General features: G+C 50.8%; 1 protein-coding gene across 1 annotated transcript in view; it reads right to left on the bottom strand.

Moving 5' to 3' along the window:
* Window positions 1–13,470: 13,470 nt before the first annotated feature.
* The window catches only part of ATP6V1D (ATPase H+ transporting V1 subunit D), a 137,626-nt gene continuing 125,344 nt past the window's right edge, over window positions 13,471–25,752 (bottom strand). Inside the window, exon 9 of the mRNA XM_085627207.1 lies at window positions 13,471–14,092. Coding sequence (XP_085483333.1) covers window positions 13,948–14,092 — 145 coding nt within the window. The 3' untranslated portion in view covers window positions 13,471–13,947. The remainder of the gene's footprint in view (window positions 14,093–25,752) is intronic.

The following is a 25,752-nucleotide window of genomic DNA, read 5'->3' as shown; positions in this document are numbered from 1 at the left end:
CCTGTTATTTTGCACACAATGCCACAAACTTTAAGTGATCCCGCCAGGTGTTGAACCACCACAGAAATGCCTTGAAGTTTCAACCATGTCCAGAGATGCAGGACCTTTAAACAAAAGGTCGACAACCCCACTCTATCTGCTGTAGTACCACATAGCTGTGCTTTTGTCTGTGAATACCTGCACTAGCCTTCCCTTGATGGAGGGTAGAAGATTTTCAATGCCAGTTGAATCACTCAGAGCTCCAGCTGGTTGATGTGGATCCCGGATTCCACCGGAGACCAGAGGCCTCTCATTTCCACCTCTTCCAAATGGCCACCGTATACCAAGAGTAACACATCTGTCAAATCTGGTTGGGTAAGGGGTTTGCCACTGACCATTGTAGGTCGGTAACCCCCACTACAGATCATTTGCAGTGCCCTCCAAGATCTGGACATTGTCAGAAAGATTCCAGTGATGCTGTGCCCAATGGTACTTCAGGTCCAACTGCAGAGCCAGCATATGCCAGTGGGCAAGTGTCACAACCAGGAGGCAGAAGGTCATGAGGCCCAGCAGCCACAGAGTCCGCTTCACCAAAATCCAAGATAGAGGCTGAAACATTGGTATCTAAAGCTTAATATAGGGCTTATCCGCCCAAAAAGCAAGTCCATAAACTACTACACTGCGTCCAGAAAAGCTCCTATGAAAGGGATCGCCTGAGAAGGAGTCGAATGTGACTTAGGCACGTTGATCGTGAACCCCAGCAAGCGCAGAAGGTCCGCCGTAGTCTGGAGACAACAGCTGGGACGAACCTGCCTTCAACAGCCAGTCATAGAGTTAGGGGAATATTGGCATCCCTGATATCCGCAGATGGGCAGCAACCACCTCAATCACCTTGGTGAACACCTAAGGGGCACAGGTAATTCCAAAGGGGAGCACAGTAAACTGAAAGTGCTCATGACCTACTGTGAACCGCAGGTAAGGTCTATGGGCAGGCAGGACAGGGATGTGGAAACAAGCATCATGAAGCTCCAACAATACCATCTAGCAGGCTGAGTCCAGGGCAGAAAGCACTTGTGCGAGTATTCGGAATTTCTCTTTTTTCAAAAAGAAATTGAGGGGCAAAGGCCTAGGATAGGACGAAGGCCACCGTCCTTCTTGGGCACCAGAAAGTAGCAGGAATGGCAACCACAACCTACTTTTGATGCCTGCACCCTCTCTATGGCTCCCTTGGCCAAAAGAGCCATCACTTCCTGGCGGAGTAAGAAAAGATGGTCTTCAGTCAGCCGGTCATTGGGTGGCATGGGTTGAGGTGTGGTCGCAAAGGGGAGGGAGTAGCCCCTTCGGACAATCTGGAGAACCCAGTGATCTGACGTTATTGACCTCCAGTGGTGCAAGTGATGAGGTATCCTGCCGCACACTGGTTGCTCATGATGGTCAGATGGCAAACTAAAGAGGTTTGGAGGCTGCGGCTGCCAGGGGAGTGGTGGACACGGCCGAACTCTAGCTGCCTGACCCAGGTGGTTTGTGGGTGCTGCATCCTCGGCCACGCAGATTCTAGGAAGCTTGCGTGCCGTGGTAGCTGGGCAGGTAGAGACGGGGCTGGAAGCCCTTTCTGTGGTCTTGAAAGGAGCGGAAGGCGGACTGGTGTGGACAGGGGCAATTGAAAGACTCAAAAACCTAGCCGTAGCTCTGCTGTCCTTGAAGTGCTCCAGCGCTGAGTCCGCCTTGTCTCAGAGGACATGGGAGCCATCAAAGTGCATGTCCAAAAGGTTGGACACCTTGGGGAAAGAAATATTTTCTTCCGCCAGCCTGGCACTGTAATCTATGAACACCGCATGCCTTTTGGACTGTTACTCACTTTCCCTTAGGGATTCGGTTGCGCAGGTGCTCCCTATGGTCCCGGAGGAGGCCCTGGCCGTACTATCCCAAGCTATGGATGATGGGAGAGATGCAGCAAAGTTTACAATCCGATGTGGCCGGACATGACCGACTCGCTAGGCAGAGAGGTTTCTTCGTCGGTGGCCTTACAGCACCTTGTCTGGTTGAGGTCAACTGGCTTTTCCGGGGATGTTGCGACTGAATCAACAATGGGACCGGTGCTGAGGAAGGACAAGGTGGCTCGACTGGCACAGGTCCAGCTCCATCTGTAGATCCAAGAGGCCAGACTGTGCCCAGGGCATATCCAGCCTTGGGGAGCCAGTACGGGCCAATTCCAAACTCGCAGGGTCTGACGGCACTACAGCTGGGGCAGGCCCTCCAAATATGAAATGCATGGCCTCAAAATTCTTGGAGTAGGGCAGGGGTCACTACGGCTCCCGGAAACTCAGAGAAGCACTGAGACAGCCCAGGTGCAGGATCAGCCATGGAACCAGGCCTTGAGTGACAACGGTCCCTTGTCTTGTCAGATGACATCAACGGACAGGGTGAAGTCGAAGACCTCTGACTTTTTACTCTTTTTCTTCTTGAGGGACTGACTTACCGGAGTGGGACTAAGATTGCGACGAAGAGTGATTGTGTCAGGAACTCAATTGCTTGCCCACTTACCACTTCTGCTCCTAGAAAGACTATGGTGTTTCGGCACGTTAAGCTTAGAAGGTTGCATCCCCATCTGTGGTTTCAGTTTAACAAATTGCTCCTGTTGATTGCGCAAACCAACTTGAACCCCATCCAAGATGGCGGCTGCCGTTTATTCAATATGACCCGCTCTAGTCTTCTGGAGAAAGGCTCGAGCTCAAGCCAATCTTCCGCGCGTGCGCCCGGTGAGCCGCGCACTTAAACTGAGGAATTCCGCGTCGACAGCTGTGTCTCTCAGCTGTTCCAGTGAAGAGACTTAATTCCAGTCAGAGTTCCCCCTCCAAATTCTTCCGTTAGAATATATAGGGTGTGCACACCGGGAACTCGTTTCCCAGAATAGAGTTCACTAGTTTTTTCCGTGTTTTTCCCCCATCACACTCGGAGTTAAGCTTTCGTCCATAGTTTCAACCAGAGTTCCAGAGTGAGAATCTCAAGTGACGAGCCTTCGTCGTCTTCAGTAGCAGTATCCCGTTTTCAGTCAGAGTTCATGACCGTGAGTCCAGAGAGCATTCAAGCACACAGCGAGACCAAGTAAGGCAGAGACATCTTGTTATTGGTTCTGGAGACCGAAGAGATACATGTATATAATGACTTTTATTCACATTTGATCGGAGAGCAAGTGCTTCACCTTTCCTTGTGACAATGTTGGAGCATATAAGACTACTGAGAAGAGGGCTACAGTCCCTTAGCATTCCCAGAGAGTTAGCGTTAGTGCAGCTACTCCAGGTATAAAGTCAGTTCCCTGTGGGAGTGAGGATGGGTTAAGGCTTAGTTCAATGACAGAATTGTTCCCTTCTCGCTCCAGGTGTGACTTAGAGTCGCAACACTTCAGGAACACCAATTTAACTACCAACAAGAGAGGCAAAAACTGTGACTACATCAGGTAGATTATGTTCGAATATGGAGGCAGAGAGGAATCCCAGGTAATAGGGAGGATTTAGAATTGTAAGGTTGTTCTTCTTTCCCTCTTCTGCAGGTCCGCCAGATCGTTCCAGAATCTAGAAGAAACAAGGAGAAAATTAATATAGAAGATTCAGAATAGAGAAGGTGGCAGCTCCTGAGATCGCATGCAGTCTCTTTCTTTTCCCATTCCCCTTCCCCCCCCCCCTCTCACCTCCCCCCGTGGGTGTCGATACAGAGTTATTCTGTCTCGGCAACAGTGCTGGGGATTTGGGTCTAGTCATCGGCTTCTGTGGAAGAAATTTTGGCACCAAGGTAAGAATCCTGATAGATTGCCTTGCAACCGATCCCGGGACCTTCCTCTTGACCCGGATCGAGACCGTCTTGGTGTTGCACGTCAAGCGGCAAGGAGCTTAAGGGATTTCTTCCTCAAGGCTTTGGGGTGCATGGTGCGACCATCAATGCAAGTATTGGTGTCATTGTCGTGTTCAAGAGACAGAAGAGGTGCGGGTCCATCACCGATATTTGCTGGCGACAGGCGCCGCAGGGCTTGAAAACAAACACAAGGAGATGATGGACGGAGCGCTGAAACTTTTCAGACACTCACCCCCAATCACAGATCTGGGTTGAATCCATCATCATTCTTTTTTTTTTTTTTTTTTTTTGAAAAACCTTTATTGACGTTTCAATCATTTACACGTATGGGCCTACAACCCCCCGGGGCCGGCCGCTAAGTAATCAGAACAATAAAAGCAAATGCAAACACAGGCGGCACCTCGGAGAGCAAAATCTTCAATCCAATATAGTCCGGCCAATGAGCCGCGCAGGTAGGACACCAGGAGAAAAAGGGTTTTTCATTTTATGATAAGACAAAACAGTAGGATCAGGTGCCAAACAATTTCCCAACAGCGATAAGGGGCAAGGATAAGAGACGTAAGCAATAAGCAGCAATATATTGAATCAATGGCGCAGACACGGGAAAGTCCGGATGGGGAAGAATATCAAAAACAGTTGCGCCTGCAGACCCCAATATCTAACGCCCAGCGAACACCCCGGAAACTGTGGCACACATGAAAGGGCAACGATTCACAATAAGGGAACTGTACCGCGCTGATCCCAGAAAAAGGAAAACAAGAAGAAACAGAGAAGAAAAAGGAGGCCATGGAAAAAGAGATAAAGACTAAAGAGTCCCCTCCCCCAACCCCCCACCCTGCACCTCTGCGAATGAGTATGGCCCCACCCCCCAGCAGTGTGCCTGTCGCCCTGGAACTAGACCCGAAATATAGAAGAAACAGGGAAAAAGGAGTAAGAAAGAACCCCACCAGACGGGGGGCGGAGAGAGTATAATAAACTGGAGGAGGGCCTTCAAAACATACCCCCGGCTTCTCCCTCCCGCACGGTGAAGTCCCCCCACAGCAAACAATAAGCAGCACCAAGTCGATCATATCAAAAAAAGGGGGGGGAATGGGGAACATTATACACCAACTATGCGAATAACCATGAGAGCACGCAACCATGAGTCCGCCCGTCTACTAGGTGACCACCCCCGAAGGATCAGCCTCAGCCTTGACCACTCTTTACGATTCTGCCCATGCCTGCCCCTCGACCCAGCACCATGTCCGATGTTCCAAGGTACAGGAGTGTCCAAAAACAACCGGGAAGCGACGCACACAGGTGGGGTGGAAGTCTCTGAGTACCAGCACAGACCGCATCATGGAGGGGCGTCTTTTCCAGTGCCGCCCCAGGATCTGCACTGCACACAAGGTCCAGACAGGCTGAATCAGCCAAAGGAGACACACGTTGCTGGAATTGTCCCTGGGTCGCCGGAGATCGTGCACGGGACAAGACCACCATCTTCCACTCAGGTCCAATACCTCCGGAACAGATCAAGCCCACAGTTAGACGACCACACGGTAGCATACTGTCCGGAGTGTCCTGCTGTGCACTAATCGCAGGGGGGGCCGCAACATCTTCCTCCTGTGTGCAGTGTGGGAAGCCACTGTGTACCTGTGGACCAGCATGCCGCCACTGTCCCAACGCCGATGCCACCCCATCTATCTTCCTCCCCAGGACCCCGGCGCCATGAGCCAAGGAGAAATGAAGGGCACCAAGGGCCTCCAGGAGGTCACCGTACCCCAGAGCAGCTCTCTCCGATCGCTCTGCCACACTCCCGAAAGTCACACACCCCCAATCCTGCTGCGACCCAGTGGACAGGATGGTAGGCTGCATAGCAACAAAATGGCCGCTGGGAAGGCCCGACTCGTATTGGGGCCAGGACCCCGGGACAAGCGCCTCGAGGTCCACGTCGCTGAAGACAGGGATCCTGGGGCAGGCACAAATTCAGCCGTTGCGCGGTCACGGGCAACAGTCGTCTCCGCCACGGACCAGCTCCCGCGAAAAGCCGGGAGCAGCCCGCAAGGATCAGGGCGAGCTAGGGACGGCGTCCGGGCAGCTCACCGTCAAAGGCAGGGGCAAACACCACAGGATCCGAGAATTGCACCCCCGGGCGTGTCCTCGGTCCGCAACGCTCAGCAGGGGGAGCGACTACAGCATAATGCAGGCCGAGGGCAGCACCACTCCGGCGGACCGACTCCACCCAATCACCACAGGCCGCTGTTGTTAAACTGCCACCCGGCCAAGGCGTCCACTCGAGGTCCCGGCTCCGGGGCCGCACGGGCCGCAAAGTTCAACCGCTGATTTCTCCGGCGGTACGGCAGCCAGAAACCTCGGAGTCACACGATCGGTTGCCACTTTCGTTTACAAACACGATCTCATAGCGCAGAATAAGGATCTCATGCAGGATATCCGTGCGGGATGCGGAGGTTCACGGAGCCGGGAATCTACGCTGCCATCCCGGTCGCCATCTTGGCTCCTCCCCCCATCATCATTCTTTAGCTCACTTCGCAACCTCAGTTCAGACCCAGCTATATGCAAATCAGTCTTGACCCTGTACCTCGATGGAACAGTCCAGCTGGAACTGCCAAGCTAGGTCTTCCCTGAACCGGAAACAAGCATCCTGGGTCCGGTTTCTGGGTAACACCCTTCATCAACCAGGCTAGCTTGAATCCAGTGGCAAAGTGAGCAAGGGACCCACGTCTGAGAATAGCCTGTCAACTTAGGGCGAACAAAGCAAACACAAGGAGATGATGGTGGCAGTTCGGGCTGGACTGTTCCCATTGGGCGCAGGGTCAAGACTGATTTGCATATGGCTGGGTCCAAATGCGAATGGCATGGTGAGCAAAAAAACAATGGATTTAGGCCCAGATCTCCGTACTGGGGTGAATGTATGACATTGTTCTGCATTCTGTCCATCAATTGTTCTTTTTGCATTTGTCAGCCCGAGTGGGACGGGGATGCCCAGACTTGGGTCCCGTTCTCCCCATGCCACTGGAGTCAAGCTATTCTGGCTGATGAGGGCTGAAAGCCCGAAACAGGTCCTAGGATGCTTGTTTCCAGTCCAGAGAGGACCTGGCCTGGCAGTTCGGGCTGGACTGTTCCCATTGGGCACAGGGTCAAGACTGATTTGCATATGGCTGGGTCCAAACTGGAATGGCATGGTGAGCAAAAAAAATCGATGGGGCAGATTTACAAGCCCCTTGCGCCACTTTTAACATGGGAAAAGTGACGCAAAAGTGGCGCATGGGGCTTGTACATACGCCCTATGGATTTAGGCCCAGATCACTGTACTGGGGTGAATGTATGACATTGTTCTGCATTCTGTCCATCAATTGTTCTTTTTGCATTAGCTGCAGGGCTTGAAGCCAGCCTTTCCTGCGGTCATCCCTGCCACCCCAGGAGACAGGTCTCAGAAAACTTTGACAAAAAGTAATTGCGGGTAGCTCTCTCCAGATCTGCGCTGACTGGCATGGAAAGAAAAGAAATGACAGCGCGCTGGGGTGGCGCCTATATAGGCATCACGCACATCACTCTGGTACGAACGACGATGCCACGCAGCACGGACGATGCCGCCATGCAGTGCTGAACGCCACCTACCGGCACGCAGGGGTACTGCTCACTAAATAATTCTGGATCCAGTTACGCCTGGGGGGTAATTCTAGGTGAGAAATCTGCATCTTGAAGTTTCTATCAGATTGAGTACGTAAAAGGCTCCAATCACGAGTTGAATAATGGTCAATTTCAAGTAACAGACGTCCTTGTACACTGGAACTATGACTCTTATTCAGATGTGCTCCCCACCCCATGAGTGAGGCATCGGTGGTAAATGTCACCTCTGGTTGAGGGTACTGAAATGGCTTGCCCAGCAAGAAGTCCTTTTATCCCCCACTATTTGATACTTTGTTGAACTCTGGGCTGAGCCATCGTTAGATTGTCCCACTGCTTGTGACCTTTGCTGGACACTGCTGTAGCAGGCACATGAGCAATCTGGCGTGAGGGACAATCGTTGCACATGAAGCCATCAACCCCAATAATTTCATCACTGTCCTTTGAATGCTATGACTGTTTCCAAGTTTGGCAATGGCTTTCCCTGTGACTGTGTTTAACACAGTTTCGCAGAAAAGTTTGGATTTGCTGTGGGTCAGGATGGGATCTTTACCGACCGTGAGCCCTACCCTGTATAAAACAGATACTGCTGAACGAGTGTGTGCTAGGCATTACTGTTGGCTGCTGCTCTTTATTTCCCAATCACCTAAATACAGGAAGATGTGAACGACACTGTCACAGCTGAACAGACAAAACTGCTACACAATTGGTGAATACTCTTGGGGCAGTTCTGACTTTGAAGTGGCCAACTTTTAACTGATAGTGCTCTCTACTTACCCCCAAATGAAGGTAGCGGTAATGTACTAGAAGTAGGCAATTTCGAAGTAGGCTTTCTTGAGGTCGAGAATCACCATGTGGTCTCCAATGCAGAGCAGTAGGATGACGTCCTGCAGAGTTGTCTTTTTGAGGTGCTCTGACAGGATGTAGGGATTTAGTGGCCCGGGGTAAGGTTATGGGTAGCAGTATACCGTCCTTTTATGGAAATAGAAACCACAGATACTTCAGTCATTAGTCACGCTGGCGTGGGGGCTCTGGCTCAATAGCGCCCTTGATTAGAAGAGTCTGTACTTCCTTACTCAACAGCATCTGGTGTTTTTAAATGATGGTATGTTGTCAAGGTGGTATGGAATTCCAAACAGTATCCCTACGGAACAATGTGACATGGTATCCCTGTTGAACAACAGAGACAACCTACTTGCAGGAGGTTATTTACTCTCACTCTGGAAGAATTAACACGAATCTCCCCTCACGGGGTGTTGTCATCGAGGGGTGGATGGAGGGCAAGTCACGGTGTGAGATACCCTTGCCAGAGCGGCCTCAACCTTTGCCTCTTCCACTGCCTCAGTAATCCCTTCAACCATAGGGCTTGGAGGTGTAGCCCTCCTGAAAGGAGTGTTGCTGTTGGAAAGCTCCAAGCTGGGAGGTGGATGCTCTCTCTCAAGGCTGCTGTTTGTGAATCTCTGCTTTGGGTGACTGGGTTTGCAGGGTCCCGCGGCTAAGGCTATATTGCAGTCTTTATTGATATTTTCTAACATATTGTCCTCCAGATGTCCAAACAAATGTTCTCCATCAAATGTTGTTGGACCTCAAACTGAAACCCAGACACTAACACACTGCACAGCTTCGGGAGATGATGCTGGTGTTCACCTGCCTGGAGGCAATATCAGCAGCATCCAGAGGGCACTGAATGTTGCCATTCAAGTTGATCCTTCCTTCCTGGACAACTTCCCTCCCTCTCTTTCAATAGACCTCTTGCACGTGGTTTACCAGCTGCCCCAATTCCTTTCGATGATAATGATTATACAAGGAGTGGAGCAAACCCCTGCAGAGATGTTAATCTTCTTACTGCCCTTGCCAAGAGGTGGGGCATTCTCAATAGCCTGTGCACAAGTTAATTGTCTTGCTGAGTGGATGACTAAGGAGTCCAGAGGGGACATCCAGGGGTGATATGTATTTTCTTTCCTCAACCCTGGGGGTGGTCACCACTCGAGCCTGAACAGGCTCTTTGAAATTCTCAGTGGCACACTTGATCATGCATCTAAACAGTGGCCGATACTGCAACTATCTTTCTGTGTTGGAAAGTATTTTCAGGAGAACATCATCCTCTTCCACCACATGCATTATGACCGAATGGTGGTCAGCCATCCTTTGTATTAAGGTATGATGTCGTTCAGAGAGGCCCTAACAGGATAAGTCTTTAGACTAGTGTCCTCTTGTGGGTCTTCAAGGTAATTTTCCATTCGTCATCCCTAGGTGGTGCAGGATCAAAGTAAGCATTCTCAGTAGTATACTTGCTGTCCTGAACCGTGTGGTAGGAATGTACAGGTAGGCATCCGCAGTAGTAAACTGGCAGTCCTAAACCGTGTGGCAGGAATGTACAGGCTCCCAAGGTGATAGTGGTCGGTGAGGACTGGAAAATGTGTGGAGACTTGTGGATTGGCCCTGCTCTTCTTGGCTACAGGATAAATCCCTAGCTCTTCTGATAGCCTTCAATTGTGAGCTTTGTTTTCCTCCAGGACACGGACTGTGGAGTATGAAGTTGCTCTGGAGATGATGGGCGAGCAAGAAATTTCAAGGTGGAAGAGGGTGTATGTAAATATTGTGCTGAGCTGGGGAAGGCTCGCTTGGCGTCAGGACCTTTTCGGTGCCTTCTTGGAAATTTTGGTTTTGAGGGTGGCTGGTCTGGCTCTCAATGTCAAGTTTATGTTGGTTGGTGATCCGGTTTGATGCCTTTAGCTCAAGGCTTAGTCGGAGCCAAAGGAGGATAGCTGTGCTGAGCTGGTTTGGCGTACGCACTGACCGTTGTGGCCAGTCTCATAGCGGACTCCCTCTATAGTGGTGCTCAGCCTCTGGCTAAGATAGCTTTCTAGGCTGATCGTAGGGTGCGGGTTGAGGAATGGTGGCCTTGGACATGGTCTTTGTCCTGAGTTCTCTGCAGAAAAGATGTTGGAGGCATCATATAAAAAGATTTTGGGCTCTGTTGCTTCTGAGCTGTTGGACTGCCTGATGGGCCCCATTCCTCATATTAGGCTCCTTCAGTGTCAGTGAGTGGCTTGATGCTGCATCCTGTAGTTTGCCCAGCTGCGCTCTCTCTGGTAAGGTTTCTTTTTGCAGTTTTTTTTTTTTTACAAAAGAACATTATAAGTTACCAGCAGGCCAAGCCATTTGATTCCTTTTGGTCTCAAGAGATGCAAATATTGCAGACCCTTCGTTATACTACCCGAGTTCCAGATGTAAAAACCGTACTAGGATGGCTATCCTTCTAAGCTTTAACATCGCCAATGAGTCATCTTATGACAGATCTGGATACTCCAGGGCAAATTGATCAAAAAGTCACACAATGCAATGCAGCAAGACAGCTTACTGTGTTGCATGACCAGGAAAAAGCAGAAATGCTCCATATCTACTAAGATATGATGCATTCCTACCAACTCCCTGCGCTGGCCCACCGACTGCTGCCTAATGCCAACGCAGGCGCCATTGTTCAAGGGTGCCTGCTCTACTGGCAGGATTGTTTTTGCGCAGGAAAAGCTACCTTCTTACACAAAAACAATCCGTTAAGGCATTTTCCTCTTTGTGTGTACTGCAGAATGCAGCAAATGTAGAAAGAAGAACTAACAAGGAGAAAAATAAATTTTCCTCATAACATCTCTATTCAGAAGGCGTATCATTTTGACACAATCCTAGGTTTAATAATCTTAGTAAATCTGGGAGTGCAACAAAATAAATGGGTGGATTATGGGAATGCCCATGCTCCCACCATGGAACTCCCTTCCAGTGAGGAGTAACGCAAGGCAGCGATGTGCACTACCTTCTGTTACTCTGGATTTACTAAGCCACACAGAGCCATATAGGTCGAATTTGCGTGGGTCAAAGTCTGATGATGAAAGAGACTCCAATTTACTAGAGCCCAGTATGCGCTAGACTCCATGGCCTTTATTACGAATTCAGAGACAAATTCCGATCCCTATGCACACGTGTTTGCTCAGGGATGAGAATTACAATTTGTGTGATAATTATCTCACCCTTGAAGAAGTCTTCTTCGATAAATTCCAGCAGGTCAAACCTGCCGAAATTTATCAGGGGAAAAAGACCCGCAAAAAAGGTAAAACATGTGGAATTGGGTCTGTTAAATACCAATTTCAGATGTTGGTCCTCAATTGAAAGCTATAAAGAAGGAATAAGAGGTATATACTGCACGTGATAAATACCTCACTTGGGGGCCAGGAGGGGGGCGGGGGGTAATGGCATTTACCGCAAGTGGTAAATACCTCACCTATACTGCCTATGTAGGGAAAATTGACTGGTTTGGGAGCCAGTCCCCAAAAGATGTCCTTTTAGATAGCAGGGGCCTACATCCAGTAGCCACCTGTTTTAGTGGAGATTTCCATAAAGCCAAGGCATCTGTGAGCTGGGATCATCCACAAAAGACACTAGAGGGGACAGTAGCTAATTCGCTCCTGGTAAGACCACGTGGGCTTTGGCTGCAAAGCTACCCAGTAGTATTTTCAGAACCACCAAACCTAGAGGCAGTGTTCAACACTTCTGGAATCCAGGCAACCGCCTCAACTGATGAGACTGGATCCCAGGTCACGGGGTTGAACACCAAGTTCCCTGGGCGTCAGAGGATGAGGAAGGAGGCACGTATGCGCATCACCATGGCACGGGGGATGCTGATCGAGCAGGTTCACTTTTCTTGCTATCTGAATATACCCTAGCAGCTCCTCGACCAAGATGTTCCTTGTCCTGTCAAAATGTCCCTCACAGATCCTTCTGGTCAGCTAGACCTTTGACCTCTTTAAATAAATATCGGGTCACTCTTCCTGGAAAGCACAATCCAGCTCTCTAGTTAGGTCTCACCTCTCTCCACAAGTCCAGGAGCAAGGGAGTTCCTTTCTACGAGCTTTCCTGGACTCAGGCCCAATCGAGAGGGTGAATGGCATCCTAGCAATCCGCTCTCCGGATGCTGGTGTGCATGACCTCCTCAGGGGCAAGTTGAATATTTTAACAAGTCGTTGACTGAGGAGAGCAATACTTATTCTCCCCTGGTAGCGCAGCCTCAGCTAATCAGGGACACTGCACCATGTATATGCATGGAGGCACCTCCACCGTGGGGGAGCATTCTGCCTGCTCCTGAAGTCCAATTTTGCAGGCTTTCTGGCTGGCTTTCCCTCCACCTCCTGAGACCTGTTAAGGCCGACTCTTGGGGCTCAGATATGTCCCAACCTACTCATTACCCCCCAACCCCCCAACCCCCCACCCACCCACAGACGCATCACTTGGGAATGTTGACTGCAGGCCAAGAAGTGGGAGGGTTGGATTTCTCCCCGAAAGGAAAGCACAGCCACTTTAGAGGTGAATGGGCTGGTTATCAAGCCGCCAACCACATCTTGTTCTAGTGAAGGGGGAGGCAGAGACAGGAGACCTATAGGTGCAGTCTGACCTGTCAAACAGGAGAACACTGGTTCTGCACAATAGAGGCCACGATCTTGTGAAACAAACACGGTGGAGACACATGGACTCCAGCTCTTGCCGGTTCACTCATACACGCGCCACATAAAGTACAGGTGCATTTATAAATGTCTGACACATGATAAAGGCAAAAACCCGTTACAGGGAACTGAATGGACAGACCTTTTCCAGAGGTAGCAGTCCCACCACAGGGATACTGAAACCGAATTCAAACCTCAATTTTAAGGGATCTTTGGCGAAAGGGATTGGTATTTCGCCCACATGCAAAAAACAAACAAACATTTAACAAAGACCATTCATAATGAAAATTCAATGGACTTACAGAACACCTGTACCTCGATCTATCCTCCACCATCAATAATGATATCAGCTGATAGGCCATTTGGTCCAACGCAGACATACTCCTTGCTCGTCATACCAGTTTCTATTCATGCGGTCAGAGGTTTGTTGTCTATTTCCTTACACAGCAAGCCCATTTCACTCTGGATTTGTGGCATTAAAAAAATATATACAAAGACCTACACAGACAAGGACATCTGAACATACTTTAAATGAACATTTAATGTGAAATGGATGCCTGGAAGCACACACTGTTATCCTCGTGTCACTTCCTGGTGATGTGACCGTTGCTAAGGAGCCGGACATGTGGCAAGGTGGGCTTAGGGATCAAAGAGGCAGAACGTTTCATCATGAAATACGTAAGAATTGAAAAGACCTGGGGACCAATGTGTTTTATTTCACTGTACAGCCCAGGCACAATTTTGTATTTGGATTGGCAGAATACTTCTTAAATAGAGATACAACACAGATGACAGTTTCATGGTGCCCATGACAGTTCAGGCTCTGTAACGTTCGCTTACGCAAGCTGCACACGCCTCTATTACTATTTTCCAACAAGTTTGGCCCTCATTCTTTGTGAAGATAAAACCATAAAACATTATAAATATAACCCATATACATATATGACCTCACAACACGCTGCCTTTTTTTCTCATTGCTAACTGGAATATGCAGTGAAGGTTATTCGAACAAGAGGTCCTCGTCCCGTTCCTCAGAAAGCATGTTCGCTGGCTCGTAGAGTGTAGGATTTGCTGCTAGACGCTCCGCTCGTTCTTTTTCTGCCCTGTCTTTGATTATTTTTTTCTTCTCTTGAATCTTTTTCAATCTAGAAAACAAAAACCATACGGATAACTATGAACAGTTACTGGAAGCATGAAAAGTACACCATTACAGACTTATTCAGGGTTTTCCAGAAAACATCCTAAGTTGAGCCTGATCACACCAACAGATTTCGCCATCTTGAAAGAGGCAACATCACCGATCTTCAAAGATCATTTTCAGCACTTTGAGCGACTCGTCTGCAAGAGTGAAATTTATTGAGGAATCTGAACCACTGAACAGAATATCAAGACTAACGGAGGCCGAGATAGACGACAACTAGATCTATTCTTGATTTCAAATGATTTACTCAGTTATATAGCATGAAAGGGTCCATAGAACATGAAGCGTAACATGCTTTTCATCTACTGCACACTGTTATAATGACATATTATAGGTGCTGCTGGGTGATATTTTGGGGTGCTGGAGCCAAAGTGTTACACGGCATTGTCCACTAGTTCTCATGGTGTTGTAGACAGGCCTGTGCAGCATGAAAGGAACCTGTGCCAGGGCTCTGACAAGGAGTGACCTTTGGAACCAAACCGCTCTCTGCTGTCCAAGTGCACATAGTATAAGCAATCCTACTGTCTCCTCCATCTTTAAAACCATATAGATGGACAGTAACTATTTAAAATATAAAGTTAATATAACTGTTTAAATGTATTCCCTAACAGTGTGTTGAAAAGATGATCCTGAAAGCAGTACAATAACTGAAGTATTGCCACAGATTTAGCAGGTGTAGTTGTGGCTTTAAGAAAAACATTACTTAGCCTGTGAGCATCTGTTAGTAACTTGTAGTGCTGTAGATTCACATACTTTGCATACCCCTGCCTAGAGTTGGGCTCAGACATTACAAGTTTTCTTTCTTCAAAGAAGCTTCAGATCACAGGATGTTGTGCGACTCCTCCCCAGGTGTTCCAATGCAAAATGATCAGGAACTAGCTAACAAAATACCTTCTGTTCCAACCTCCAAGCATGTATATTTTCCCATAGGTACCTTCTGATGAGATCCCAATTTTCATACCCATGGACTAATTCTTCCCATGTGGAGAAAATGGAACAATCAGACCAAGCATTCAACTTCATAATGCTAATTGAGGTGTACATTTTGACAACATTTTTAAACATTTTAAGTCACGCATCACCCTACGCCATGCTCCAGTTTTACTTCCCCTTATGACCATTTTGCTATGGTATTTAAAAATCTAAACAATCTCTGGGCATTCAACAAAAATATATGAACCAATAAGTAATTATTCTGAACACATTGCTCACACATGGGTAAGCAGCATTTTATAGAGACGTACTAAAAAAGTAACTTTTGCTTTTCTGCTTCAATCAGAACGTAAAACAAGCATTTACAATGCAATGGTCTCGGCATTGTTAAAGTTAGAGCTATTGGCATTACTCATGACATTATTTTTGTTTTTAAAACATTTAAAGAAATGCCATTGTTATTTACAATGTCAATAGCTTAATCACTGTCAAATGCGAGACATATTGCATTTGCACCCACACACAGAGCCACACACACAAAGCCACCACACACACACAGCCACTCACTTAGCCACCTACACACACAGTTACCCACACAGAGAAAGCCACCACGCATAGAACCACCTACAAAAAAAAGCCACCCACACAGAGCCTCCCACACGCACACAGAGCCTCCCACACGCACACAGAGCCACCCACACGCACACAGAGCCACCCACACGCACACACACAGCCATCTGCGCTCCGTCAGCCGGCTTGTGAGTGTAATGTCCCATGTGCTTGTGCTGGCGTCACTAGGATAAGCTAGTCCCCATTGTTTGGTTTGCTGCGCACGTTAATGACAGCTTTGCGGTAATTGTTCATTATATGTAAGACATCAGGCCAATCTGAGCTGTTAGCCGAGACCTAAAAAACAGCTAAACGTAATATATCACTTGTAAGGCATCTCCGGACAGATTACACCTTCTGATGGAGTAGGGATCATTCTAAGATTTCTTACCTCCACACAAGGAGCACCTGTCAAGTTGCTGAACAAAGAGAAAAATCAGGAGGAAAAGGCACTTCCTGCAAAATAATGCAAGAATGTGTAGGACTTGGAATGAAGCCAAAAAGCCCCCCAAAAAAGCATGTTTTAGCCCCAAAAAAAACTAGAAGGCAGCACTTTGTGGATCCTCCTGACAGAAACAAAATGCCTCACTGACCCTTCCCTGCATGGTGGATAGTCTGGAAGACTCTGGAGTTCCTTAAAGGGGCAGTGTAGTAAATTGTGGGGATTTACAAAAGGAGGTCATTCAGTGATGTTTTCAAACAAATGTATTTACGTTAATTTTGCAAACTGGATTTACTTTTCAACCCTCTGCCCACGGCAAAAATTAAATAAGTAGAAAATGGTGTTTCTTATAGGCAGGTTTTGACTAAAGAAATGGAGTTCTAGGGCATCCCACATGTGTGCGGACATTCTGATGATTACAGATATCCGAGAGAATCTCATGGCAGAGAACTGGCCTTCATCTCGCCATGGATGGAGTGCAGAAGGCCCCTCGCTCCATTATGCTGCTGCTCCTGCTGTGCTCATGAGAATGCCCCCGCTACAGTCAATGGCGCAGTGGCAGAGGTAAATGCGTTTTAGGATGGCTGGGCTTCGAGTGCATGGAGGCACAGAAGCCTCATCTGGCTACCACTAACTGGGTGGAGGAAAGGAGACTACATTTGAAAGGATCTCCGAGAGTCCTTCCATCTGGCATTGCTTGGTCAGTTTTGGCGACGACCCAGGTCTGCATCACGACCCAGACATCAGGTTGGGTGACGAGATGCTAAACGATTTCCAGATTTTTAATGTCTATGAGGGAAAAGTTTGAATTCAGTAAACCCTCAAAATCTTTGCACATGGTTCAGGGGGAAAGTCATTTTCCTTCTTAAGAACCCAATACTGCAGAAGGCTGGAGAGCCCATATTCTACTGTTGGCGAGTGCAGCGACGGAACAAAAAGCATGTTAAATTGCCACCCCCACCACCCCCTCCCCCAAGTCCTACGTCCTACCTTCTAATCTGACAAATAACTTATCGTCCTATTTAACATACTAGTCTTGCCTTGAAACCTGCAGACCTGGACCCGAATTCTGGCAGTGGAATCGGACCAGAAACTGTGCGATGGTGGCAAACCCCTGTACCTCCGTTTGTAAACAAGAGTTACGTAAAACAAGTATGTAATGTAAAGACTAGCAGTGTACTGTAAAGTACAATTCCAAACATGCTGTCAGACCCCTGCCATCGCCACATTGTTCTTGTGAATAGAGCGCTGAGAGAACTCTGCGTTCATGACAGCGCTGCCAGTGTACGACTCAAGATGGCGGAGCCCACATACTTTCTTCAGTCGAGTAGACTCTCCAAGATGGCGGCCTCCCACATCCATCTGCGGGGGTGAACGGGCTTTACTACTCGACTTGGAGTGAAGAAGTGAGAGTTTAGCACGGATATCCAAGAGATCTGATCATATCTGGCTGGTAAAAGAGGGCGGTCTTGGCCAACACAATTGTTAAACGAGAGGAGCACTGAGGGAGCCGAGAGCAGGGGGAGTGGTGGACGGGGATGACGCACCACCGCCTTTCTCCGAGGTCAAGCAGAAATGCCTCGGAGAAACGCAGTGGCGTTTTCTGATTCGGGGCGTGTTTTTCTTTCTCTCCTCTTGCCATTAGCTGGAATGTTTACATTCCAGAGGAGAGAAAGAATCGAAAAAACACGCCCCCGAATCCGAAAAAGACAGGGCTTGTTTGGAGAGACAATGCTCTTCTCCAATGGCTGACCAGTATTTCAGAGGCCAGCCAATGGAGAAGAGGTTAAAAAAAGGGGCGGGTTAAAGCCCCACTCCTAACATTAAATCTCAGAGCGAGACTGCGCAAGCGCAGCCTTCGAGCCGAGACCTAAAAACGATGTCACTTATAAAACAAATTATAGGTTTACCCTATAATATAAATTGGTTCCATCACATCGAATTTGATTTGTAGTCAATTCAAAGCCTGTTCATTTATAGGCTGTATGTGATGTATCTAAGAAGGAATATGCCTCAAAATTCAAAGATGAATGAACCTAGGATTGCAAAAGTACATGTTGCAAAACCCGGCACAAAACTGAAATCAAAAGTCAATTAAGGAAAAACATTTGAGTTTCTCATCTAGTGATTCGGTTAGCCTCATTCCAAACTTTATTTATTTCTTTAAATATGTAACTCTCCGGAAAATAGAACGTGGAATCCCCTAACCCAGTATTGTGGTTTAAAGCATTTGGTTATAATTATTCTGTCTTCCAGAAAAGTGAGAATATTTGTAAAGTTGGAAACATCCTATTGTTTCACTTCCAAGAATTAAAATGGCTCCAAACATCTTGTTCTGACCTTGGAGGTTAGAGCGCGCTCTCATGCATTCATTTACATGCAGCCTTGTGAAACCGGAGCGGAGGCCAGCCGAGTGTCCCTGTGCTTGTGTATTGTTCTCTTCTTTGTATTAATAGGGAGAGACATGCGGTACCCAGTATGACACTTTCACTGCATCACTCATAGCATGGGCGGTATCTATATAAAACCGCAACGCTAGGGCTTTTTCCCTCCAAATTCCAGCCAAAGTATTAGGTATTCTAAAAGTAATGCATGCCTTTCTCGACAAAAGAAGAAGACGAAAAAAGCTTGCCATCATTTTTGTTTACTTCAGACAGGAAAACATCTCACAAAAGCGCTCGAATGCAGTTTTGGGCATTTCATACATTTTCTGGCATTGCCAGTCAGTCGCTCGAGCCCCATTTACCGCGGGGCCCAGCACAGATCAGAGACAGAGGTGACTTCTATGCTGGAAATGCCACTGCAAAATGATACATAACAATGAAAGAAGTCTGGGGAAGCGAGCCCAGGTTGCGATCACCGTATTGTGCACCCTCGCAGCCCTGTGTCACTGTTTAACAGGGTTAAAAGGGTCAGGTTTCAATTCTTTTTTTTTTTTTTTGAAACCGTTTATTGCAGTTTGTAAAAGTTACAGGTATGGGCCTACAACCATCCGGCCGGCCGCTAGAATGACAAAAGCATATTGCATACATACAGTAAAAGTCTCTCGGCAGTGCAGAGCAGTGAAACAGGAGTAATCAATGGTGCAGGCCACACAGCTCCAAGCCCACAGTACGGTTCCCTTTTCTTGAAACAAAACAACACCAAAAAACCACACCCGCAAGGCAACCCGCGATCCAAAGTGACAGCACGTGCTCCATAAGTGGGGGATCCAAACCAGCAGCAGAACTCTGGAGAGGGGAATGGGAATAGATCAGGGACTGGGGGACCGCGCGCCCGCGGCCGAGGGAGGGGGGCCGTCTAGGGAGACGGAGCAGGCGAGGCAGCCGGTAGCAGTGGTGGCTCACAAATACCCCCGCGGTAGGCGTTCCAGGGGCCCCAGAGTTTCACCCACGCCCCAGGCTTACCTCTCGCCACATACACCACCTTTTCACGAAACATACACCAATCCATATGCTCTTTCCAGGCCGACACCGCAGGGGGCCTCTGGGATCCCCACAATTGAGCAATGTCGCGCTTGGCTATCATGTATCCCAGAGTCACCCACCGCGTCTGCGGGACCGAATAGTCATTCGGTTCCCATACATTCAGCAAGCATCTCCTCGCTTCAGGCAGCAGCGCGACACGCGTAACCACACGCAGGACCTCATGCACACCACGCCAGAATCGCTCCACCTTCGGGCACTCCCACAGTATATGCATGAAAGTCGCCAACGCACCACAGCCACGCTTACACATTCCGTCACCAGCAAAACCCATACGCAGAAGCCTTGGCCCCGTCACGTAAACCCGGTGAAGGATCTTGAGCTGGACGAAACGAAGGCGAGCCGGGATGGCCACCTCTTTCGGAGAGGCCACCGCGGAAATCCAATCCTCGTCGTCCAGCTCCAGCCCGTCGGCAACCCAAGCCACGCGGAGACTAGTCAGCAGGCACGATCTATCGTTGATCAGTTTTTTGTATATGAGGGAGATCGTGCTGTCCGGGACATGGCCATCTAGGACTCTGTCCTCCAGGGGGGAAGACTCCGGAATGGATGCGACATCCGGGAAGACGGAGCCCAGCGCATGGCGGACCTGTAGGTACCGAAAGTACTCACTGCCCTGCAGCTGGAACTCCGCCTGCAGCATCTCAAAAGTTTTGAATCCCCCCCTCGTCCAGAGATCTCCCACCGTGCTGATTCCGATCGTGTCCCACTTCTCGAAGCCCTTCGACGTCCACAGGGAGCCCAACCTCTCAGACGCATACAGCGGTGACGCCCGGGTCAAACGGTCCTTCCACCCCATAGCTGCATTAGCCGCGTGCCAGACACGCACCATGACACGCGTCGGTCCCGTCAAACGGGAGTCGGGCGCGCCAGCGTAGAGCGCTCGATTGTAATCGCCACCGGGCAGGAGCATCTTATCCATCTCAAATGCCGGGTTCAAGGCGGGCCCGTAAAGGCCATGATTAATTGCAGCTAGTTGGGAGGCCCAGTAATACCGTTTAATGTCAGGGAGGGCGACCCCCCCATCGTACCACGGGAGCGTCAATTTAGCCAGAGCAATGCGCGGCCTCCCGTCCCAGAACAGGCGCCGCTGGAGGCCCTCCACCTCACGGAAATAGCGTGCCGGGACCAAGTCCATAGTATTCTGGAGGGCGTAGAGGAAGCGTGGCAGGGACATCATTTTAAACAAGGCCGCTCGGCCGAGAGGCGAGAGCGGCAGACGCCGCCAGCGCACCACGTCCTCCCTCAAGCGCCGGAGGGGGGGTAGCAAATTCCGCTCATAGCGGGCCTCCGGGTCAAGAGTGATATAGATACCCAGGTACCGAAAACCTTGGGAGGCAATCTGGATCGGACAGTCCCGTGGTAGGGCCGGAGCCTCCCCGGAAAGCACATAGACACAGGATTTCGCCCAGTTGATGACCAGGCCTGAGTTGCGACCGAATGAGCGCAAAACATCAACCAGGACGATCAGTGATTTACGCGGGGAGGCGAGATACAGAAGGATATCGTCAGCATAGAGGGACACACGGTCCTCATGCTCGGGGGTCCAGCGGAGACCACGGATAGAAGGGTGCCACCGCAGCCACTCCGCCAGGGGCTCCAGGGCCAGGGCAAACAGGAGAGGCGACAGGGGGCAACCCTGTCGCGTACCCCTCCCCAGCGCGAATGGGGCCGAGACTCGCCCATTCACTACCACCTGCGCCAATGGGCCCGAATATAGCAATTTGACCCAGCTAATGAAACCCGGGCCAAACCCGAATTTCGCCAGCATCGCCCAGATGTATGGCCATTCAAGCGTATCAAACGCCATGGTGGCGTCCAAGGACGCCAAGATGGCCGGCTCCCGCACAAATGGGACACGCGCGAGCACCCCGTGCAAGCGCCGCAGATTGAGCGCCGTGTTGCGGTGCGGTATAAAGCCAGATTGGTCTTGGTGGACCAAATCGCCCACCACGCCAACCAACCTGTTGGCCAACACCTTGGCGAGGATTTTGGGCTCCGCGTTCAAAAGCGAAATCGGCCTATAGGATGTGACCCGTTCACGGGGCTTCCCCTCCTTGTGGATCACCACAATTGTGGCCAGACGCTGGTCCGGCGGGAGGGAATCCCGCGAGTGGGCCGCCAGGAACATCGCGCGCAGGTGGGGCGCCAACACATCCGGGCGTAGCTTGTAGAGCTCGATGGGAATACCATTGGGGCCCATGGCCTTGCCGGATGCAACCGAGCGAATAGCCAAGGCAATTTCGTCCGAGGTGGGAGGGGCGTCCAGCGAATCCCTGTCCTCCACCGTTAGGGAGGGCAGTGCGATGTCCCGAAGCAGGGCATGGGAATCTGCCTCCGAGCAGGGGGAAACCGGGGAGTAGACTTCGCGGAAATAATCCGCGAAGCAGGAGACAATGGCTTCCGGCTCAGTGACACACGCACCATCAACACTCTCAATCAAAGGCACCACGCGGCTCGCTCTCTCCCTCTTATCCAACCACGCAATCAATTTGCCAGCCTTATCACCCACATCATACAATCGCCCCAGCTGCTCTCTACTGAGGCCCCTGGCCGCCTCCGTGACGAGGGCCCGATAGGCCGCCTGCTTTAGGTGTAGAACATGCAACTTGTCGTCTGTTACCCCGCTCCCCAGGTCCCCCTCCAGTTCTGCAATCTCGGCCTCTACCCGGGTCACCTCCTCCCGCTCGCGCCGCCGGGCATGGGAGATAAAGGAGAGGGCCTCCCCTCTAAGGACTACCTTGAAAGCCTCCCACAGGGAGATGGCCGAAGAGACCGACCCCACATTCTCATCGAAATATCGCTGTAAGGATTTAATCAAATCGGCACGAATGGTGGGGTCACGCAAATACCATGCATTGATTGGGGCCACCCTGCCATCCCCCCTCGGGAAGACATCGAAATGCAACAACAATGGGGAGTGGTCTGAGATACCCCGCGCCAGATGGCGCACCTCCCCCACCCTCCCTGCATGGGCCGCCGGGACAAGGATGTAATCAAGCCGCGAGAGGCTACCATGGGCACCCGAGTGGAAGGTGTACTGTCGCAATGCAGGATGCTTTAATCGCCAGCAATCCACCAGGCCCAGCGTGTCCAGAAGGCCGGGCAGCCACGCCTGTGCCCGGGGGAGGTCCCTAGGGGGATGGCGATCCATAGACCCAGAGGCTACCGCATTAAAATCCCCTCCAACCACCAGCAGGCCACTCGGAAGGTCCAGAAGGAGGCGCCCCAGGTCCGCGAATGTGGTGGCTTGTAACCCAGGCGGGACGTACACTGATATAAAGATAAACACTCTACCCTCCATTCTTCCCACCAGAACCGTGTAGCGTCCCCTCTCATCATGGCGCACCTCATCAATCTCCAACGGGAGCGAGTTCTTGATCATAATACCCACCCCCCGCGAGCCCGAGGTGAAGCCGGAATGGGCCGCTAAACGATATCCCCGCCGGTTCATTGCATAAAAGGAGTTACCTATAAGGTGCGTCTCCTGCAGGAAGACAACATCTGGTGAAATACGTTTTAAGTACTGCAGGACCACACCATGCTTAATCCTATCCCCCAGGCCGTTAACATTCCATGACAACACAGTCAAATCCCTACCCCCCATCATACGTCGAAACAATCGGTCGTCCCCCATCGAGCATCCTAAAAACAACAACATAGCAGCGGGTTTGCCCTGCGGTGCTAACAAACAACACACCCCCCCCACCCCCCGGTCCCAACAAAACTCCCCCCTCCCTGCACCCCTGCATGAGCCCAGACAGCCCCCCCAAAGTGCAGTGTGCCTGTCGCCCCATAGCTAAAATACTAACTGGTCCCCCAGAGGAGGAGGGAAGCCCCCAACAGACCCCGCACGACCTCCATAGGAGGGGAACATACGCAATCAATAAATGGTGAAGGAACAACGTCCAGAGCAGGGCCTATTCAGTCACCCCTCAATTCTGATCCGGCGGGCCCTCCTCGCCAGCCGCGCCGCCCCCGCCCCCCCGGCCCCGATCTCCAGGCAGAGTGTCCAGCCAGTCCCCAGCCGCCTCGGGCCGGTCGAAGAAGTGCGTGCGACCATCCACCTCTACCCTCAGCTTAGCTGGAAAGAGCATTGAGTACTTGAGGTTCAGGTCCCTTAGGCGACGTTTAACACCAAGAAAGCTCTGTCGCTGCTTCTGGACCGCCGGGGTAAAGTCTGGGTAGAAATGTACCTCCATGTTGTCAAGCTTGACCGGTCCCTGTTGTCTGGAGGTCTGGAGGATAGCATCTCTGTCCCGAAAATTAAAAAACCGGGCAATGAGGGGCCGCGGCGGGGCACCAGTCTTAGGTCTGCCCCCGGGGACCCGGTGAGCACGCTCCACCGCAAAAAGCTTACTCAGCCCCCGGGGCTGGAGATGGGTCAGGATCAACTCTTCCACGAAAAGATCCGCCGCCTCCGCCTCTCGTCCCTCCGGCACCCCCACAATACGGACATTATTCCTCCGGGCCCGACCCTCGGAGTCCTCCAGTCGCCGGTCCATCAGGGCGCTCGCCTGGCCAAGCCGGCGCACCTCCTTCTGGAGGGCCACCACGTCTGTCGTGAGGCTCGTTGTGGTGTGGGCCAGGGAGTCGACTCGGTCGTTTGTTTTGGACAAGTCTGCCCTCACAAGGCTCACATCCACCAGGACCGAGTCTATTTTTTGCGCTAAGGTGTCGAAACGCTGGTCCACCGAGGCCTTCATCTCTGCGATGGCGCCCATGACGTCCATGACGTCCCGGAGGGTCAGATCCACCGGATGAGCGGACGCCTCCGTCGGGCCCACCGGGGATGCACGCGATGTCTCCGGAGAACCCTTCTGGAGCGTGTAGCGGTCCATACTGTTGGCCTGGTGCGCCGTGCCACGGCGGGTCGTCTTCACCTTCGCCCGGTCGCCATCTTGTTTGGTGGACATGCTGGCTCTTCCACCGTCGTGCCAAGCTCCCCAAACGGGCCGCTATACCAAGTCACGGGTGCCAGGGGGGGGGCAGGGGCGACCACCGAACCGCGGGTCAACCCACCGCCGGCGGGTCAGCCGGGCTCCTGGACAAGGCCACACCACCGCACCCCGCTCCGCAGTCCGACCCCGCTTGAGAGCTAGGAGGGCGCAAAAGCGAAAGTGAAAGTGCGGGGTACGCCAGTCGCCCAGCCCCGCTCGCCGCTATTATTCACTTTGTCCCCGGATCGCCCCACTACTCCAATCCGGGGGGCCGGCGAGGAGAAGGCCGCAACCTTCGATCGATGCTCCCACCGGCGTCCGGGGTCCGATTCGAGCCCAAAAAACGGGTGGCGCCTCAGCTCCGGTTCCCCAACACAGTCCCCTCAACAAGGACAGGATATCGCCAGGATTAATTCAGGAGGTCGCGGAGGTCCTCGGGAGCCTCGCACCTACGCGGCCATCTTGGTTGCGCGCTAGGCTCCTCCCCCCCAGGTTTCAATTCTTAGCCTATTTCCCAGATACAATGTAAACATCCGCGCGGCCCCTTCTATGAATCGAGACTCACTCCCGCCGGTCTGTGGTACACAGCAGTTAAATGCAGTGTTTCTGTGCAATCAAGCACCTTTATCTCGGATTACTTAGCAAGAATACAACGGAAGCACATTTGTCACTTACTACTCGACTTGGAGTGAAGAAGTGTGAGTTTAGCACGGATATCCAAGTGGACGGGGATGACGCACCACCGCCTTTCTCCGAGGTGAAGCAGAAATGCCTCGGAGAAACGCAGCGGCGGTTTCAGATTCGGGGGCGTGGTTTTCTTTCTCTCCTCTTGCCATTGGCTGGAATGTTTACATTCCAGAGGAGGGAAAGAATCGAAAAAACACGCCCCCGAATCGCAAAAAAACGGGGCTTGTTTGGAGCGACAATGCTCTTCTCCAATGGCTGACCAGTATTTCAGAGGCCAGCCAATGTAGAAGAGGTTAAAAAAAGGGGCGGGTTAAAGCCCCACTCCTAACATTAAATCTCGGAGCGAGACTGCGCAAGCGCAGCCTTCGAGCCGAGACCTAAAAAGCATGGTCATCTACCGGAATCTGTGATCTGTGAGTAGGAAGATGTGTTGAGCATAGTGCTGTGACAGTCATTAGGGTTGACATCTTGGTGTGTGAATTGTTCTAAATGGCACGGAGAAACCTTT

The sequence above is a fragment of the Triturus cristatus genome, chromosome 9 (assembly GCF_964204655.1).
Source record: "Triturus cristatus chromosome 9, aTriCri1.1, whole genome shotgun sequence".
In the NCBI taxonomy this organism is placed as follows: Eukaryota; Metazoa; Chordata; class Amphibia; order Caudata; family Salamandridae; genus Triturus; species Triturus cristatus.
Note: the sequence above shows the minus strand (reverse complement) of the source record. Positions and strands in the feature narration are given on the sequence as shown.